The following is an 18,576-nucleotide window of genomic DNA, read 5'->3' as shown; positions in this document are numbered from 1 at the left end:
GTTTAATGTCATCTCCATAGAAACACATACTGATGATATTGCTAAAATATAGAAGAACCTAAGAAAGCATCCTTCATTAGAAACGTCAGGACTTACACATACGCTTGAGAAGATGTTGAATGTCAGGCATGTTATTTTCCTGACATGGATACTGCAAGTAACATTAAAGCCCCATCTGCGGTAGTAACTACCGCACTCTAGTGGGCGGAGTATATACAAGTGATCTGGGCCCCGATCCACAAAGCCTTCGTAACCTACACATATCGTAAGAGTTTACGATTGAAATTAAGATAATTTTACTAATATTTGCGACCGATCCACAAAGCGATCTTAATCCGTTCGTAAATTCATCGTCTTACGATCATTGTCGTAAATTAAGATTGTCGCTCTCATGTGATGGAGGTAAGAATATAGGGGGATTCCCCAATGACGTCATTAATTTACAGGGGAATCCCCTCACTCTATTAGCAGACGACGCCAGTCGTATTATAAACCGATTATGGATTCTAGTCAACCATTGACATTGAAACGCCAAAGGAGTAAGAACTGGACTAACAGTGAGTTAGCCCTTCTAATAGAGGGTGTACAGTCGAAGAAGAACGTGTTGTTTTCGTCGTTTACCAACAATTTGACTAACAGAATGAAGAAGAAAGCATGGGAGGAAATTTCACAGAGGTGAGTTATTCCATGAAATTGTGTGTGTGTGTGTGTAGGCTATCTCACCAGCCTGTCAACAGGGTGTTACTTCAACAACCCGTCTTTGGTAATAACTTGATGCAAAGGATAAACGCCATCATTATTGTTTGTGGTTATTATAATGGCAAGTCTCCGGAGTTATCTCCCTTGCCCGGCCTCTGTAACGTCCCCCATTAAACACAGAAGTTTGACAAGCGTGTTCCTGGTGTGTAGATATCGCATTGGGTGATAAGCAACGGTTCAACTGGCGTGGTGGCAGCGTGGAAACGTATTCACCCTTCGGTAGCAACTGATGAGACTGGTATACCTCTCCAAGGCGGTATCGTAGCGTCACGCTCTCTCTAGGATCGGTAAACGCATCAATGTTTTGATTAACACGCGCTAGTATTAGTAACTGCACGTGTTACCACAATGGCACAAACACACAGGACTCCAAAACAGTGGATTCTCACAAAGAATAAGACAATTAATTCCTTTGAGGGATGGAAACAAAATTTGTTGTACACTTTATCAACAGATACCGCATTTACCCCTTTATTAGAAGCAGGTGTTAGTTGGCTTAAGAAATCTCGTGCAAACCCAAACAGGGGGTTCACTGACGATGGCGAGTGCGTCGCCGAGGCACGGCGTAAAACTGCCGTTCAGAAAGTTAGAACTTTGGAACTAATGTTAGGCCAGATTGCCAACTATTGTCCAGTCATATCAAGGAGTACAATAGTGAGGAATTCAACTTCATTACCGTACATATGGCAATCAATTCGCCTTCATTATGGGTTTCAGTCAACTGGAGGTCATTTTCTTGACTTTGACGACATTCACTTAGGGGTAGATGAAAGACCAGAGGACTTATACCAGCGTTTAACAGCATTTATTGAGGACAACTTGCTTCAGCGCGACTCAGGTATTACTCATCACGGTGAGGAGATCCCAGAAGATGAGGATGTATCACCTACTGTAGAGAATCTCATAGTATTGACATGGCTACGACTTCTACACAAAGACCTCCCTCGCTTAGTTAAGCAACGGTACGGAACCGAGTTACGTTCACGCACACTTGCCTCTATCAAACCTGAAATCTCTCAGGCTTTGGACTCATTGTTAGAGGAAATACGCACATCAGAAGATGTAAAGGTTATGCGATCTCAGGCCTCGTCGCATAGCCAGTATCCAAAGCGTTCTTTTCAGAATTCAAAATCTTGTCCGATCTGCACAGCAGCAAAACGGTCAAATGCATGTAAACCACTTTTTGAGTGAGTGCAAATTTCTGCCGGAGAGGGATCGCAAGTATATGATGAAGGCAAGACAGATCGCACACATTTTTGATGATACACCCTAAAGTGATGAGGAGGATTTTTGCTCAAATACTGATGTGACAGACTTACCTGATAATAACACATCAGCGAGGCGAATCCACATTGAGGAATCTCCATACATGGATGCCTTCTTCAACCACCGGTGTTTTCGCCTTACTCTCGATTCAGGGGCAACAGGCAACATGATTTCATGATGAGGATACCGTCTTGTAACTTCATTTGGGGACGTAGGACGCTACAGCAAACCCCAACCATTATTACTCCCTGATGTTGATTCTACCCTTCGACAAATCAGCCAATGGAAGTACCTCATCACCACTGACCTGTCCAGTGCCTTCTACCAAATTCCTCTGTCGAAGGATTCTACGAAGTATTGTGGGGTGGCAACGCCATTCGGTGGAGTGAGGGTTTATGCACGATCAGCGATGGGAATGCCCGGTAGCGAGACTGCTTTGGAGGAACTCATGTGCCATGATGATGAATAAAACAATCACTCTTCCACGTCCTGATGATGAGCTTTGGATTGTTACAGATGGCGCTTTAAGAAAACCAGGTATTGGCGCCACAATGTACCTTGTCCAAGATGGAAAAACGAAACTAGCCGGATTTTTCAGCACCAAGTTGAAACCACTTCAGATATCTTGGATCCCATGTGAGGTTGAAGCATTGTCGATTGCTGCTGCCATCAGACACTTCAGTCCAGACTTGATACAATCATGCCACAAAACACACGTCCTCACAGATAGTAAACCTTGTGTACTTGCCTTTCGGAAATTGTGCAAGGGAGAGTTCTCAGCAAGTCCTAGGGTATCAACTTTCCTCTCTGTTGAAAGTCAGTATCAAGCCCCAATAGATCACCTAGTGGGAACGTCTAACATTCCTTCAGATTTTGACAGCAGAAATGCACCTGAGTGTTCTGACCAGTCTTGTCAAATATGCTCCTTCATTGAGACCATGGAAGACTCTGTCGTAAGAATCACCACAGTTGAGGATATAATGTCCGGGAAAACCCATCTGCCATTTATGACTTGCAGTACATGGCGATCATTACAGGGGGAATGTAATGCTTTGAGGCGTACTCATGTTCACCTAGTTCAAGGCACACGCCCCTCCAAGAAACTGACCAATATCAAAGATATCAAACGTTATCTAGCTGTCGCCACTTTGGCTAAAGACGGATTACTGGTCGTAAAGTATGCTGATCCCTTGCAACCGCCAAGAGAGTGTGTCATTATCCCCCGTAGGGTTATTGACGGTGTTGTAACTGTAACATCTCAAGTTAAACCATCCCTCAGCATATCAACTGAAGAAGGTTCTGCATAGATACTTTAATGCCCTTGATGTGACAAAAAAATTGAACGCATTTCAACAGCTTGTCATCAGTGTGCGGCTCTTAGATAGACACCAACAGTAAGAGTCGAACAATCAACATCCGAACCTCCCGAGGTGATAGGAATTGCCTACGCAGCTGATGTGATGCGCTGAGAGAGACAAATGATTTTTGTACTCAGAGAGTGTGTATCATCATATACAGTATCATGTCTCATTGAAGATGAGAAGGCATGTACCGTGCGTGATGCTCTTATTCGCTTGTGTGTAGGCATGTGTCCACTTGATGGCCCTAGATGCGTCGTTCGTGTTGATCCTGCCCCAGGATTTCTGTCCTTGCAAAAGGACCCCTTGCTGCTGAAGCACAGAATGTCACTTGAAAAACGTTAACAAAAATCCAGTGGCTCAGAAAGCTATTCAAGAATTGGAACTTGAAATTCTACGAACAGACCCGTCAAGGGGACCGATCTCATCAACAACCCTAGCTGTAGCTGTTGCCTCATTAAACACACGCGTTTGTCAAGATGGTCTCTCAGCTCGAGAAGTTTGGACCCAATGAGACCAATTTTCTCACTTAGATTCCCATGTCAGACAGAACATTAATATCCTCACAACACGAATCTCGCGTGAAAAACCACCCTCATAGTGTTAAAGCCAAAGCTGGAAGTGGCAACTTAGCAACACACCAGGTCTAAAAGGTCGGGGACATTGTGTACGTGACATCAGATCGTTCTAAAGCTTGTTCTCGTTCACGGTACCTTGTCACCAATGTTGATGGCCCATGGTGCGATATACGCAAGTTTGTTGGCACACAAGTGCGAGACACTGCATATCGTGTCCAATCTTCAGATTGTCATCATGTCTCGCCAACCCTTCCAGAACCCCAAGTCAGCCAAAAGGACAATGATGAGTCCAACGAGTCAGTCATGGTAGACATTGAGCATACAGACAAGAGTCCACATCAGCCTTTAGAGGCTCCGCCAGAACGTGTCATTGTTCAACCCCTATTCAATCAAAATGGAAGCGAATCTCCACAATATCCAGATCCTCCATCAGAGATAGTCCAGCCTCCAGAACCCATAAAGGACAGTAGCCGTCCAAAACGGGAAAGACGGAGACCCTCACATCTTCAAGATTTTGTGTTAGATTTTTTAAATGTTTTTTTCTTCATTGGGGCAAAATAATCCCTTAGAACCTGATGTTAGTCTGTCCTATGACGGTTCTAATACTGTGTTGTGTTTGCTTACAATGTCAGATGATTGAAACATAAATACTTGTGTTTGCGAGTACGCAAAAAGGGGCAGAATAATCCCCATGAACCTGAGGTAAGTCTGTCCAATGATGGTTCATCAGTACTCTTCTTTTTCAGTTCCTTTCAAAACATTGACTTTTTGGTGTGACTTTATGAACAAAAAGGGACTTACAGTGCGTAATCAATAAGTATTTAATAAATTCAATAATCCTGTACTTTATAAAACAGGCAGTTATTTTGCAATTTCTACAACTATAAATTTCAATGATTGTCCATCCATTGGTTCAAACTCATTATCCTCATGTAGAGAAGGAGAAAAGGTGGACACGCCATCATTATTGTTTGTGGTTATAATAATGGCAAGTCTCCGGAGTTATCTCCCTTGCCCGGCCTCTGTAACGTCGTGTTCCTGGTGTGTAGATATCGCATTGGGTGATAAGCAACGGTTCAACTGGCGATACATAAGCTGGAACTAGCGCTGCAGTGTCACGATCAGCCATTTTGTCACTTAGAAAGGGAAACCACTCTATCCGTATTTTCTACGAGACATTCTCTCGATACATTATGTTGCTGGGATTTTGGAGTTCTAACCCTTCACTCTATTACTTTTTTTATTTATTAAAGTTCACTGATCTTGTTTCAGCATCAGTGCAAACAGTGGTGTCAAGAGACTGACCAAAGATGTTAAAAAGAAGTGGATGGACTACAAGTATGTGTATACACACAGAACAATTTAGAACATAATATTATTGTATGTAAACAAATACTCATTGCATGGTATAAAACATGTGCTTGTCCTGACATACATGTTCAGTGAAACATTCATATTTAGCTGTTATTAAATATAGATTAAAATTGTTTATACTGGACACTTTTTTTAGAAAATACGAGGTGTGTTTGCTCATTTATATATTTTGTTCCATCAGGAGTCAAACAAAGAAAAAAGAAGCTGAAAGAAGGAGGGAGGCAACGAGAACTGGTGGGGGGCCTCCACCATCCAGCCTCAATGAAATGAATATAGTTGCTGTTGAATTGTAATTTTACAATTTATATGAAAAGCTCTTAAAGGAGCAGTTAGATTGTGATTATAACAAACAGGTAATCTTTTGACCAATAAGTTGTTAGGTAAAGTACTTCTTTCCTTATTACAGAGAACATTAACATTGTAACATGCATTGAAAGAAATATTGATTTCAGGTTGTATCATTCATACCTCCCTGCTCGATTCAAGGCTGTGAGGGTGGCCTTGAAAGTGAAGAATATGAAAGTAAGTTACGTAATTGGTTGTGTGATTGGCTGTATGTGCAGTTGTTTACTTAACCGGTCTCATAGTTTATGTTAATGACCATATGTCAGACATATTACAGATTATGTCATGCAGTAAAGGTAATTGTGATCATGTAAGATAAAAGATGGAGTAAAAACTTAAAGTTGATTTTGAAATTTGATTAATAGTTCCATTAATAACCATACTTTTTGTAGATTTTGCCTTTTTTCATTGTAGAGAAATTGGTAAATTGGAACTACATGTATCTTATTACTTACAGACACTACTCCAGCAACTCCAGTTTTTCCAGAGACTCTTCAAGCCCTGCAGGATTTGCCTTATGATGGGGCCTTTGTACTACCAACATACATGTACTCAGAGAGTGTGATGTTGGCAGATGATGTTCCTCAAGGTATTACCATATACATAATGGAAATAATGCACAATAAATTTAATACAATTTTTAAGTGTTCTGGGTGGGGAGAGATTTGCAACTGTATACAACATCACAGGTCTTAGAAATACAGTTCATGGATTTTAATTGTATGTATGTGTTTATGTATTAATTGTTTGCCTGAAACTCCAATCTCTGTATGTGTTTATGTATTATGTATTATAGGGAGAGAGGTGTTTACTTAATATTCCTGTGGATATGTTTTAAATACAACATTCACATGTCTCAGTTAAATGATTTGTTTCTTTAATACAGTTGATGCAGTTTCACATGTTAAGGCCACACAGACTCTCAGTGGTATGTACAGCAATACATCAAATTTGAAATGATAGAAAGAGAAAAAATGTAATTTTCTCAAGAAACCCTGACTTTTGTTTTGATGAAGTTTGTATACAGATGGACGAGACATAACTGTTGCTGTGAGACTTGTGTTATGTAAAATGAAAAAAAAATTCAGACAAAGATAACATTCTGAACATTGAGAGGGATAAACTGAATGTGCTGAAAGAGCTTCTTGAGGTGGAAAAAAAGAGATTACATGTGGAAGAACAGAAATTGGCCTACATCATTTCTCTGGAAGCTGGCCACTCTGGCCAACTGAATGTATCACCAGTTATTCAGTTCCTTTAAACTTTGATTAATTTTCCCAAATATAAAAATTCATACTGATAATGTAGCTTCTGTTGTCATTTATCATCGGTTACAAAAAGTCGTTTATCTTAATCATACAATCATTTAGAGAAACAGTTATTGACGACAGCTTGTCGGACTTTGAGGCCGTCATTGAGAGGTCCCAGGTAAGCTATCCCATCTTCTTGGATCAGGTCTTCTTATGTAGGAGGAGCTGGCAATCTTTTGGCTGATGCAGAAGTTATGCAGCTGACAGGTTGCATACACAACTTGATGGCATTTTGGAGGGGTGAACGGCAGGCAGCCACCTGATTTATGTAGGCACCTAATAATGTATATAAACACAAACATTACCCTTTGTTCAGAATGCAGATAAGATAGAATAGTCCCATTATTATGTGTAAAACTTGAAATATTCTAAAAAGACCATATCTCTGATTTACTTTAAAGTATGAGTATTATATTAAAGCATAAATCTTAATCTGTCATTAGCACAAATGTATGCCATACTAATGTCTCAAATATTGAAAAATGATATATATGATTGAGTAGAATAAGGGATGAACATATACATGCCTGAACCTGGATTTAAGGAGTCCAAAAGCCCTCTTCACAGTGTTGCGTGTTCTGCAGTGTGCAGTGTTGTAACATTCCTCAGACGGTGTTGTAGGGTTAACTATTGGCGTAAGCAGCCATGGGCGACATGCATATCTGATGGAAAAATTGTAATTCTGTTAAACATACTGACCATGCCATTAAATATTGAAAGACAACTTAAAATACCAGCTTATATATTTCACTTCAAATGTTATTTCATTTCGTGACAATTTTATTGGTGTCAGTTTACATTGTGAAATTTGGGTTTAAGTACAAGGGGAAATCACTTTCACTCAAAGCTAGATTTCATGGTCGCTGCTTTCAATTTATGATCAATATATTTTAAAGTGACTAATATGAAATAAACATTGGAATCTGAAAATCACATTATGATTACAGTATGGTCTTCTGTGTGCCAAGTTACAAAATATCAACTTCTTGTTTATATGTTTTCATATCTCTGTAGTGGTTACAATACAACTTATGTTTACACAAATGATTTGCTGTTACCCTGAATCGCCTAGCAGCCATCCGTCATTCCCAGCAGTCTCCATATACTGCCCAATCTTGCTGTTTTGTAGCATGAACGAATCATGAGTTGAACCAGGCCACTTGGAAACCACACTTGTAAACCTTTTGATTATATATATACATATTTATAATTCTTCCATCAGCCATGCATTCATAAATCGATATTAAAGTTATTTTCTCAAGTCCCTGTGTGTGTGTGTGTGTGTGTGAGAGAGAGAGAGAGAGAGAGAGAGAGAGAGAGAGAGAGAGAGAGAGAGAGAGATAGCCCAACTGGCTGTTTAGTTTTCTTTATTCTTCATTTATTCAGCAGTTAGCATTGCTTTAAGTACTAAAACAATCGTCCTTTATCACAATGGTAATTCCGCACGGTAATAGAAACCTGTATTGGACCTCATGACAAAACCCATGTTGGGCCTTACGTAATGATTGGTCAACAAAATGAGTAGGTGGCACCACTAGTCATTGTCAAGGTCATTAAAGAGAGTAAACAAGGTGTGTATCCTTTGATGTTTCCCTGAATAATGTTGTTATTACATCTGTATACGAATTATTGATTCATACTGACCCTATCATTTGTTAAATAAGGATGTTGCTGGGTGTTGTTAACGTCTGTGAAAAGTGATGTACCTTAGCTCTGCGTCACAGACAGCTTGAACGTTTACGGCATGGAAGCCCTTCCTGCAAACGCAAACCGCTTCTTCATCCCCGGTGGGTCGCATGATAGGTATGAGGGTGCCATCTATACAACCAAGCACTTTTGGAAATCTGCTTATGTTATAAAATGCTTCCTTCGTGACACGTTGGTCGGAAGTTGCCTTTGGGAACGAAATCAGTTTTTGTTGTTTGACAATGGCTTCATTTGTACGGGTAAACACCCGTGACACAGTGGACTGGGATACCCCATGCAAGTCTGCTAGTTCAGTGAAGAACGACCCCTTACTGTAAAATCTGAGGGCAATCAAAACCTGTGTTTCCGGGGACAATGCATGGGAACGCTCTGTTTGGGAAGCAAGATATGGCTTCAGTAAGTCTATCTGTTCAAAAATGGCATGACGTGGTAGCCGGTAGCGCCGGATTATGCTGTCATCATCGAGCGTGTCAAGTACTCGACTTCGGTCTCGAAACACCCTTGGTCGTGATCGTGTTGCCTTTTCTTCTAATAAGCCAAGCAAAAAATATGCCGCCATCTTGATACTAAAGTTACGACAGAAATGCTTGATTTACGATAGGTACTGACCACTCATAATTTTTCTCTTAACTTTACGAGATATTTTCACTAAGAAAGCTTTGTGGATCGCTTAAGATTTTTGTCATAAAGTTACGACGGGTTTTACGATGTTCGTAGCGCTACGAAGGCTTTGTGGATCGGGGCCCTGACAGGTCAATATGACGTCATGATAACACATACATTTCATTGGTTAATGCGTAAACGGGTGACGTCATGTTAACACCCACCTACGTGGGCCTTTTGACAACAAGGACGTAAGTTTTAATGGTAATGTAAATATCTACCAAACGATTCCAAGACTTTTCAACAAACGCGTACATCTTTGGTTTCAAAACCTACCTGCCATGTCGTCTTCACATCTTCATAAAATGATATCGTGGAATGTCCACGATTTATCCAACACAATAGTCCAACACACAAATTATAGTTCTAGATCTCTGGACGAGAACGAAATACGTTGGTCGTGATGCATATGAACAGTGTAAATGAACAAGAAACATAATATGTGTTGGGGCACCAATCGTTATCCTGTGGTGTACGGTATATCTGCAGTTTATAAATAGCATTTCTCACAATATATACGGCAATCGGTGATTTCAACAATGTTTTTCTTCGTTGTGTTCTTCTTGCCTCATCTGGAATCTGGATGACAACGGTCGTGTAAAACATCCCTGTAATAGTAAAAAATATTTTCAAGTGATCAAAGTAGTTTCTTGTCGTTTTTTCATTCCCCAGTAGCAATGAGAGAGAGAGAGAGAGAGAGAGAGAGAGAGAGAGAGAGAGAGAGAGAGAGAGAGAGAGAGAGAGAGAGATTCTTTATTTCCTCCAGAAGTTAATCCGAAGATTATACATAATTAATCAAACGTATTCACACAAACTCATATTACCTGTACATATATACAATACAAGACAGTAGCACCAGTGTTATGCCATTCACACAGTACAAAAGGTTAGTTTAGATGACATAATCAAGGTAAGGCTTTAGTGTAAGTACATAAGCAGAAAATATCAGTATAACAGATTCCCATTTAACTATATCAATACATTGTGAGAAGTGAGTATCAGCACCAAAGAAAAATGACAACATAGCTTCTTCATCTTGTAATTCCAACTGGATATAGGTTTCAACATCAAGCAGATCAATAAACGTTGAAAACATTTCATTTCTTCCCTGCAGTAGAGCTTCACAATTTAATATGATGTGATTATCATAATCAAAGGCATGCTTGTTACACAATAAACAGTCCCTCGAAGTTTTGTTTCGTGATGAAACGCAAACACAAAATTTTAAACTTGACCTCTGTTCTGGGTACATAGATGTTAGTTGCCATACTATATCGTGAGTAAGCTTTGTGTGTATAAGCATGAAGCGAAAAAGACCTGTATTGACAGAAACTTTTCTGCGCCACATATTTTCTTCATATTGATGAATGGTTTTATTAACCAGTTGCTTCCAGTTTCTCTTTGTAGAAAATACACCACAGCTTACATATGTACAAAGGTTGTTTCGTAGGTAATACTTGTTAAGAACTGATAATAATTCTCTACATACAGATTTAGGATTAGTTGGATTTGCAATGTATGCACAAAAAAAGATGTTTAACAAAATTGTTACAGGTTGAGCAGCTGAAGTTTACACTTAACGATATAGCCAATCATTGTCCAAAGCCCAAGATTAGCAATAGTGGATTCTGATGGAGATCTTTAATCAAGTCCGTGTACAGTTCGCGCGAAATAGCGTTGAGTATGTTCAGTGACATTAATATTTTGACCCTTTTTATCAAAGAGCAGTTTGCAGCCGTAAAAACTTGTTTTTAATATCATTCTTGACCTGATTTTTACACTGGTAGCTGGATGTAGCTCAGAACTGTTGATTCCAACAGACTTTAACGATCCAGATCCCTGTTGATTGGCATGCCAAGTGTCATTTGCATAAGGCCATCCATATTTATTGTATGTGTTTCTCCCCTCAAGCCTCAACTAACCAGAGAACGGGCGGACGAAATAAAATAAATTATTTATCAAAAAATGTCTTTCAATATTTGTGTAAGTTATTTTATGACATTTAAAAACAAAGGTTTTACACTTGGTACTAGAATGCAGTCTATGAATTAATTTATGATGTAGATTGATTCGCTTGCTTTGGAAACGAATTTTCAATAAACAACGGAACAAAGATAAAGTTTACCTTGTTCTTTTAAGACGGTGCAATGGTAGATCTAGTAGTATTTCTTTTATTAGATCGGTGCGCAATTTTCCACAGCGGCAGCAAAATTGAGACACGAAGACATTTTATTTTACGTCGGAATGGAGGTAAAAATATTAAAATACGGACAGCCTCAAAGACTTCGAAACGATGTTCAGTTAAATATTTGTCACATTAATTCTGTCATGTGCGTGAAAATGGGTTTTAACATTATTTTCATCAAGCTTACATTCAGGTCGCTGGCTACTTCGGCATTAACACATGTTTTGCCTCGAAGGTCAAAGCAACAATGTTTCTCTCTGATACATTTTTTCTCTCCATCCATGACGAACATCTGTCATAATGTCAACGCCTCAACAATCTTCCTGGGCAGTTGAATTCAACAATGTATTACATAACGGCCTCATCGCAAAGATTCCTTCCAAATACCCACCACGTGATCAGGGTTACGACCTTGGGATAAATTGATAAATTAATTTGCATTTTTAGAAAAGATTTTTTTTCGTGAATATTATTATCAAAAAATATCCCAGACATTGTACTTTTGGATTTCACTGCGTATTTCTTTTATTACTTTCGAAAACTGTTTGTGTTCCCCTTTCTGACCACGCGATCTCCTAGCAGCCACGCCCCATGAGCGCATCGAGTTGCTGCTTACAACTGTCAAGAACTTTGTAATTTCGCTTTTCTTCAATATGAGCAACAAAACATTTTCATGTGAAGCCAAATTTGACGAAGAGTTGTTCGAGATATTCAGGGAGCCTTTGGTCATTTCGATTATATCGTGGAGAAAGTTCCAATTCAAGATGACATAATTCCGATTCACAACTCGAATCGACAAGATGGCGCCTCTCTTCCCGCCCTTGTAAGTGCAACAGAAACTTTGATAAATTCAGTGCCGATTCTTGGGACTAGTGAACCAGTGTCACAGCTAGATTTCATTGTGGAATCAGATGAAGCCGAATATGTATGTTCACACTTATTTGTAAACCATGCGTGACACGGCACAGGCAATCGCAGTTAAACCATGCGTGACACGGCACAGGCAATCGCAGTTAGGCAATGGTATGGCCACCATGTTGCAGAAATTCGTCGATTCGTACACATTGCTTCTAAATAATCGAAGTGTTTGGAAAGATCGTAGATTCTTGGACTTGAAGAAATAGAGGATTAACCACTGTGTTCGGTTGTTACCGAAAAATCTACACACTCGTGATTAATCTGCCACGATTAGAACTCGGCAAAGCCTCGTTCTAATCGTGGCAGATTAATTACTCGTGTGTAGATTGTTTTGGTTAATCCTTTTTCTCCTATAACAATACGCCATAAAATGTCGAGCTCGTAGTTGAAGATTTCCCGTGTTCAGTAACCACTCGGGATTCCCCCGAGCCTCGTTTTCAAATATGCCCAGTAATACAACTGCACCGAAAACAAGTAAATAGGCTCTATCGACGACAACCCACGGGAGTCTTCCCTGGCATTGTTAACTATTAAAAGATGATGGGAGTAACGTTTTGAGAATTAGTAATGTGAGTTGATATCTATTATTGTTTTGGATTACCCGGCCCATAACTATTTGTATACATCTCGTCGCGACTATCAGTCTCAATGCGCAACACTAAATAGGTCCACCTTTGAGTGTATGTAAACACGTCATACGTTTATTTGTCCACTGGAAACTAATGTTATAAACCCAAATAAGAGGAAATTAAATACATTTTTTGTTGTAAAATATTGATAACGCAAAACAAGGGCTCAAGGTACTGTCAGCAGGATTGATCAGGCTAGATTCAGTACCAACTCAGGTAACTGATCAGCTGATTACTGCTAGGTGAATCTTCTCAACTCCATCAAAGAATTGAAATAATTGTAAACGAATTTTCCTCTTTAAACTAATTTTACAGTGAATAATTCAATATGTAAAGTGATGATTATTTCATGTCATCTTTCTTCTTCCTTTTTTTGTTTTGTTCCTGAACATGGTGAGCATATGTAGTTTCATTATGTAAAAAAAAGAAGAAGAAAATAATTACTAGATCTAATTCTGTGGACAATTTGACTTTTGAACATACTATTTACCATCATAACACCAAAAATGTTACTAACTGAGTTGTCTAATTTTCACACATTTGAGAATGACAAGAAACAATGAATTTGACAAGCACAATAGTTTAATGTGTGTGAAACATAAAGACATAGGATATATGTAAACAATAAAATATCATTTCAACAGTTATCAAATATTAACAACTTTTAATACATTGTCTTTAATACTGTTGAAATAATTAACTGTGATGTTGTATGTGCCCCCATATATATTGTTGAACATTCCCTGCACGGGATCTACACCCCTGGAGACATTGACTGTGTGGCTCTCCCTCTGCTCAGAACTTGTTCTGGACATCTGGCTGGACACCATGGTGCTCACAGGATCTGGTATGGGGCTCACAGGACCTTGTGTTTCTGGGTCTTTTTGCTTGTCCACCAATAATCTTAGATATGGTTCTATGTTGGTTGCTGTTCAGTGAACTGTAGTCATTTAGGCTTTGCACATTCTTGAGGCCAGATATCTGCAATTAATAAGCTAAATAAATAATACATTTTTATGAGATATGGGGTATGTCAATTTCATGCCTAAAATTTAGTTATAAGTATTTTCTTTGTATCATGTTGACATAGGGAAGTTGCACAGATCTTTACAAGTTTTAAAACATGAAATTTGATTATTTAACTTTGAATATTCATGGATTTAACATTTAGAGGAGCTCCTAACCTGCATCACTTGGTTGCTAGGAACACCAGCATCGCACAACTTTTGGACAACATATTTTCTCGCACTATGGTTGGTCAACCTTTTGGCTTGTGGTCCTCCATCTGTCAAACCTGAATCATAATGGTTTATTCGAAATTATTATAACTGTTATATTAAATCTGCATTTAGTAATTAAGTCAAGTTATCATCACTGTAGTGTAAACATTATCATGTATTGATATGAACAATTTACATGTTCTCTTATGATATTGATATTTAGATCATATAGATGGAAAACATAAATTACCTGCTGCTTTTGCCATAGATTTCATGAAGAGGAACCCAACTCTTTGATCCCTACTGGCTGTCCCCTGAACCACTTCTTGGACTTATTCATGTCTGTACAAGTTGCTATATGAAAGGGATCAGTTTCCTTCATGTAATGTGTTGGCCTCAATTCTGAATACTTTTTGAACATCCTTACAGGACAACGTTCTGGGTTCTCCTTAGTAGCCCACATCTTTGGCTCAACTTGTCTGTAAGACAAACAAATGATAGGTAGAAATAGTGAAAGTATCTTTCACATCATTGATGATCTATTTTACTGATTAATTAAAAAATTATTTGTGTAAGGTCACTCATTATAATTCATAAGAGTTACATTTCTTTCATCCTTGAAACATACCAGAAGATGATTTCAAATTACATTAAAATCAATTTTATTGAAGTATATTTTAAACAATTGAATATTTTGGTTTTGTTGCGCATTAAGTTGTATTTATATAATATTCATACTCACAAATCATCACCAATTTATTTTCCTTACCTGATATTATTTGGATCTGCTCCACCTCTTTTTTTGTAGATCGCTCATAATCGTCGCGCTCTACAGTGTGCAGGAGCGCCTCCGGTGTGTGTGATCCCAGTTGACCTGAGGGAGAGAGGGAGACTTTATATCAGTAAAGAGAACACCGGCCAATTATACGTTACATACAGACCTTTAATAGCATACTTCGCAGTATGCTTTAAGAGCACCACTTCGCTCGTTACAAAAGTTTAAGCTGTTTTCATATGTTTTTTCATAGCTAAAGAACTAATTGTCACAGGATATTTGGATGTTAAGAGCTGAATAAATTTATCATAACATGGATTTACCTGATGAGTAAAGCCTGTCGACTTCATCTTCTGTGAGGCAATCCGCTTTACGAGGTCTGTTTTCTCTCCCACTTCTTTTCAGTTCCATTTGTTTGGAAGCAATGACCATATTAAGCTGGGAGAACTCCTCGCTCCTAATGAAACAGTAGGCGTAATTGTGTTCCCTCAGATGTCGGTTGAATGATGATAACATTCCTGCAAGTAAAATGTCTTTAAGAACTTGAAGATAAGCATGCTTCATACTTTTAGTAATGAGCAGACTGTTCTAAATAATAATTTGATATTAAGTTCATTATCCTAATGTAGAATAAACCAAAATTAAAATCATCATAACAATATATTTAAATTTAGATTTGTATAATTACTTTGAAATTTAAGATGTTCAAATATTATGTGTCATCTATTAAACTAACTGTAATCAGATTGTTCCTTATTTTGGAATATATACTATACATTGCTATCAGAATGATAGTTAGTGAATGATGTGGATGTTTACCAAAATATTAAACTTCAATTTCTTTATCATGTTTGTTAACACCTGTAAATGTAATAGTGAAAACTTGCCAATCTGAGACCCATGTTTTTATGATATTGGATATTACTTTAATAATGTTTCTAAAGTGCGTAATTTTACCTGTAAGGGATGATGGTTCATAGTTTTTACCGTTACTTTTCCTGGCATCCATAAAAAACTTGCAAAGGTGACTGTTAAGTCTGTGTGGAGTGATGGATTGAAGGGGTCTTGTTTCACCTCTATTTTTCTCTAACCACGTGTTGTCATGTTTGAAATAGTTTTCTTGGCGGTGTTCTTATTTTCTTGTGCCTTGATGAATTGCTGTATTTCCTCCTGGCTAGATGACATCCAGTTGTTGAACTCTTCATCAAACTCATCATCTGAACCATCTAGTCTAACATCTACAAATAAAAAACATGAGATTTAATAACAGTTATTCATCGATTTAGATACTCAACAGCACTGACTTTGAAAGTAACTATAATTTATGATTAACCTAAATGGATTGAAAATCTGTTAATAGTGTATGTATACTGGATTTACTTATGATTTATGTGTGTATATTTTATTTTATCTATTTATACTTGTGGTAGGTCATGGTAAGGGACTCGGCAAGCCTCGTTCCTATGACTAAGTTCTCGGCAAGCCTTGAACCCAAACAAAATAACCAATTTTTCAGAATTTAAAAAAAAATGAATATCAAATATCATAATTTTACCTCTGAATGGAGAACTCTCTCTTGATCTTTTCTTTGGCCCATTCCTTTCTTTCGCTCGTGAGTTTCTACCTAAAATAATGATATGAAATTAATTTTTCACTGCTCCCTATAAGAAATCAAAATAGTTAAGAAACAAAATAAATACATATATTACTTTCTTGAGTGTTCAGAGATCAAGGTACTTATAACTTAATACATTCAAGTTTAAATGTGGTAATGTTGTTGGTTTTTTACATATAAAAAATTAGCTTCATAAATTCCCTGAAATTGTATGTTTCAATTATTGAAGTCTTCAAGTTAAAAAAAAACCAAATAATTATAGGCCAAAATAGATGAATTATATTGATCTGGATAAACTCTACCTGTTGTAAGGGGAGACAACTGATGTGGTTGCAGTACACCCTGGTCGTGCGCTGTACGGTCCGGCAAAGTATGATCGTTTCCTTCATTAAAATTAAGTATTGCGTTAGATACAAATTATTCGAGTCTTTATTTTCTTGAAATATGAAGTTTAAGTCTCCATTATTTTCAAATAACTATGAAATATGCTTTGGACGCTGGGTAACACAAACGATCGATCGGCTCCATATCAACACTTCGTTTATAACGTGACATTGCTTATGTGTTTGATGGTTAGTTTTTTTAAATACCAAAAGCAATATGGTAGTTTATCAGTATTTTTACATAAATTAATTAACTGTTTCATTAGCTGTTTTATTAGCATTGAAAACTCCCAGTGAAGAATCTACCGGAATGGCTCACCTGGTTCCGTAATATCGAAGCGGTATCTTGCTTCGGTCACCGTCTTCCCATTCTGCCACTTAATCTCGTACATCGGGAAGCCGAAATTCTCATATACATCTCCGCATATCACACCCCTTCCTCCCCCACAAATTTTCACTTGATCACCAACTTTCGGTGATTGAAACATCGTCACTACGGTGTGGGGCCTAATGTTTTGACAGCTGAGTATTTCCTGCACCAGACGACCTCCGGATTCCCCGATTCGAATATAGTGCCGGAATTTATTTTTAGACTGCCAATCAAAACACGACGACACAGCTCTCCACTCTCAGCCAGCCAATCAGATTGCGTAAATAAAAATAAACCACCACTAAAAAAACCACTGCTGGCGATTGGAGATCAAGCCCTGTTATGGGAGGAACGGAATTAAACGTTGCAGCAGATGAAGGATTGGTGTGGATAAAACGGGAAAGGGATCCCAGATGGTATTTTAAAACGTGTGCGCGAAGTGTATCCAAATACCCGAACAGAAAATGCATGGGACAAGTGTGGATCTAATGATCTGATAAAATTCTGTGAAAAAAAGGAAATTCATAATTAAAGTTGTCTTGGAATATGTGTATTGGAGTTTTCGTTTATCGTAAGTACAATATTATCTGGATACGCCTTCTGTAGGACAAAATATCAAGTATATTTTGTTACTTATTTACCAGTTGCTTATTTGCATTGTTATGTTGATACACGTGACATATTTATCTATTGTAGTCAAGCTGAGAAATATTGGCGCAACTTCTGGTGCTTCAAATTAGGCCCCTTTCTAAAAACTAGTTGAAAATTCTGTGTAATAATTTCAGTTTTATTAATATAAACTGATTATTGTATGGCACAAATCTAACTGTTATAGTTTTGTTATAGTTTGTTTTGTTAATCTCAGAACTCAGAACCCAGCAATAACGGAAATGAAACCAATGGATGCTATCATGAGCACCGTCCAGGACGTAGAAGTGCAATGGCATGCTAACAACCAAGTTACCGAACCTGGCCATCCGATCCATTAAGTTGCATCTTGCAAGTATAGGTTGCTGGTACGGAGTATAACCCATTGTTTCTTGACAAATATGAAATGGTATAGAAAACATAGTCAAAATAATTGAATATATGTAAATTGCAATTATGAATGCGTCCCTATT

At 38.0% G+C, this 18,576-nt stretch overlaps 1 protein-coding gene and 1 pseudogene across 1 annotated transcript; one reads left to right on the top strand and one right to left on the bottom strand.

Annotated features, from left to right (window-relative positions):
* The first annotated feature begins 499 nt into the window (after nucleotides 1–499).
* LOC139476030 (myb/SANT-like DNA-binding domain-containing protein 4) lies at nucleotides 500–6,941 on the top strand. Its single transcript, XM_071259269.1, has 7 exons — nucleotides 500–675; nucleotides 5,234–5,299; nucleotides 5,517–5,613; nucleotides 5,788–5,857; nucleotides 6,138–6,269; nucleotides 6,567–6,608; nucleotides 6,769–6,941. The coding sequence occupies exons 1-7, from the start codon at nucleotides 500–502 to the stop codon at nucleotides 6,939–6,941; spliced, it is 756 nt and encodes a 251-aa protein (XP_071115370.1).
* A 6,798-nt stretch (nucleotides 6,942–13,739) lies between these two features.
* On the bottom strand, nucleotides 13,740–17,477 carry LOC139475646 (uncharacterized; annotated as a pseudogene).
* Between the last annotated feature and the right edge of the window lie 1,099 nt (nucleotides 17,478–18,576).

The sequence above is a fragment of the Haliotis cracherodii genome, unplaced genomic scaffold (assembly GCF_022045235.1).
Source record: "Haliotis cracherodii isolate W230 unplaced genomic scaffold, xgHalCrac1.p SCAF_3, whole genome shotgun sequence".
NCBI lineage: Eukaryota > Metazoa > Mollusca > Gastropoda > Lepetellida > Haliotidae > Haliotis > Haliotis cracherodii.
The sequence above is the reverse complement of the archived record's forward strand: the minus strand, read 5'-3'. Positions and strand labels throughout refer to the sequence as shown.

Excerpts from the sequence above, each read along its gene's own strand:
- LOC139476030 (XM_071259269.1), top strand. The coding sequence starts at position 500 with ATGGATTCTAGTCAACCATTGACATTGAAACGCCAAAGGAGTAAGAAC. Across the intron at positions 676-5,233 it reads TGGGAGGAAATTTCACAGAG|CATCAGTGCAAACAGTGGTG; the intron begins GTGAGTTATTCC and ends ATCTTGTTTCAG. Across the intron at positions 5,614-5,787 it reads TCAATGAAATGAATATAGTT|GTTGTATCATTCATACCTCC; the intron begins GCTGTTGAATTG and ends TATTGATTTCAG.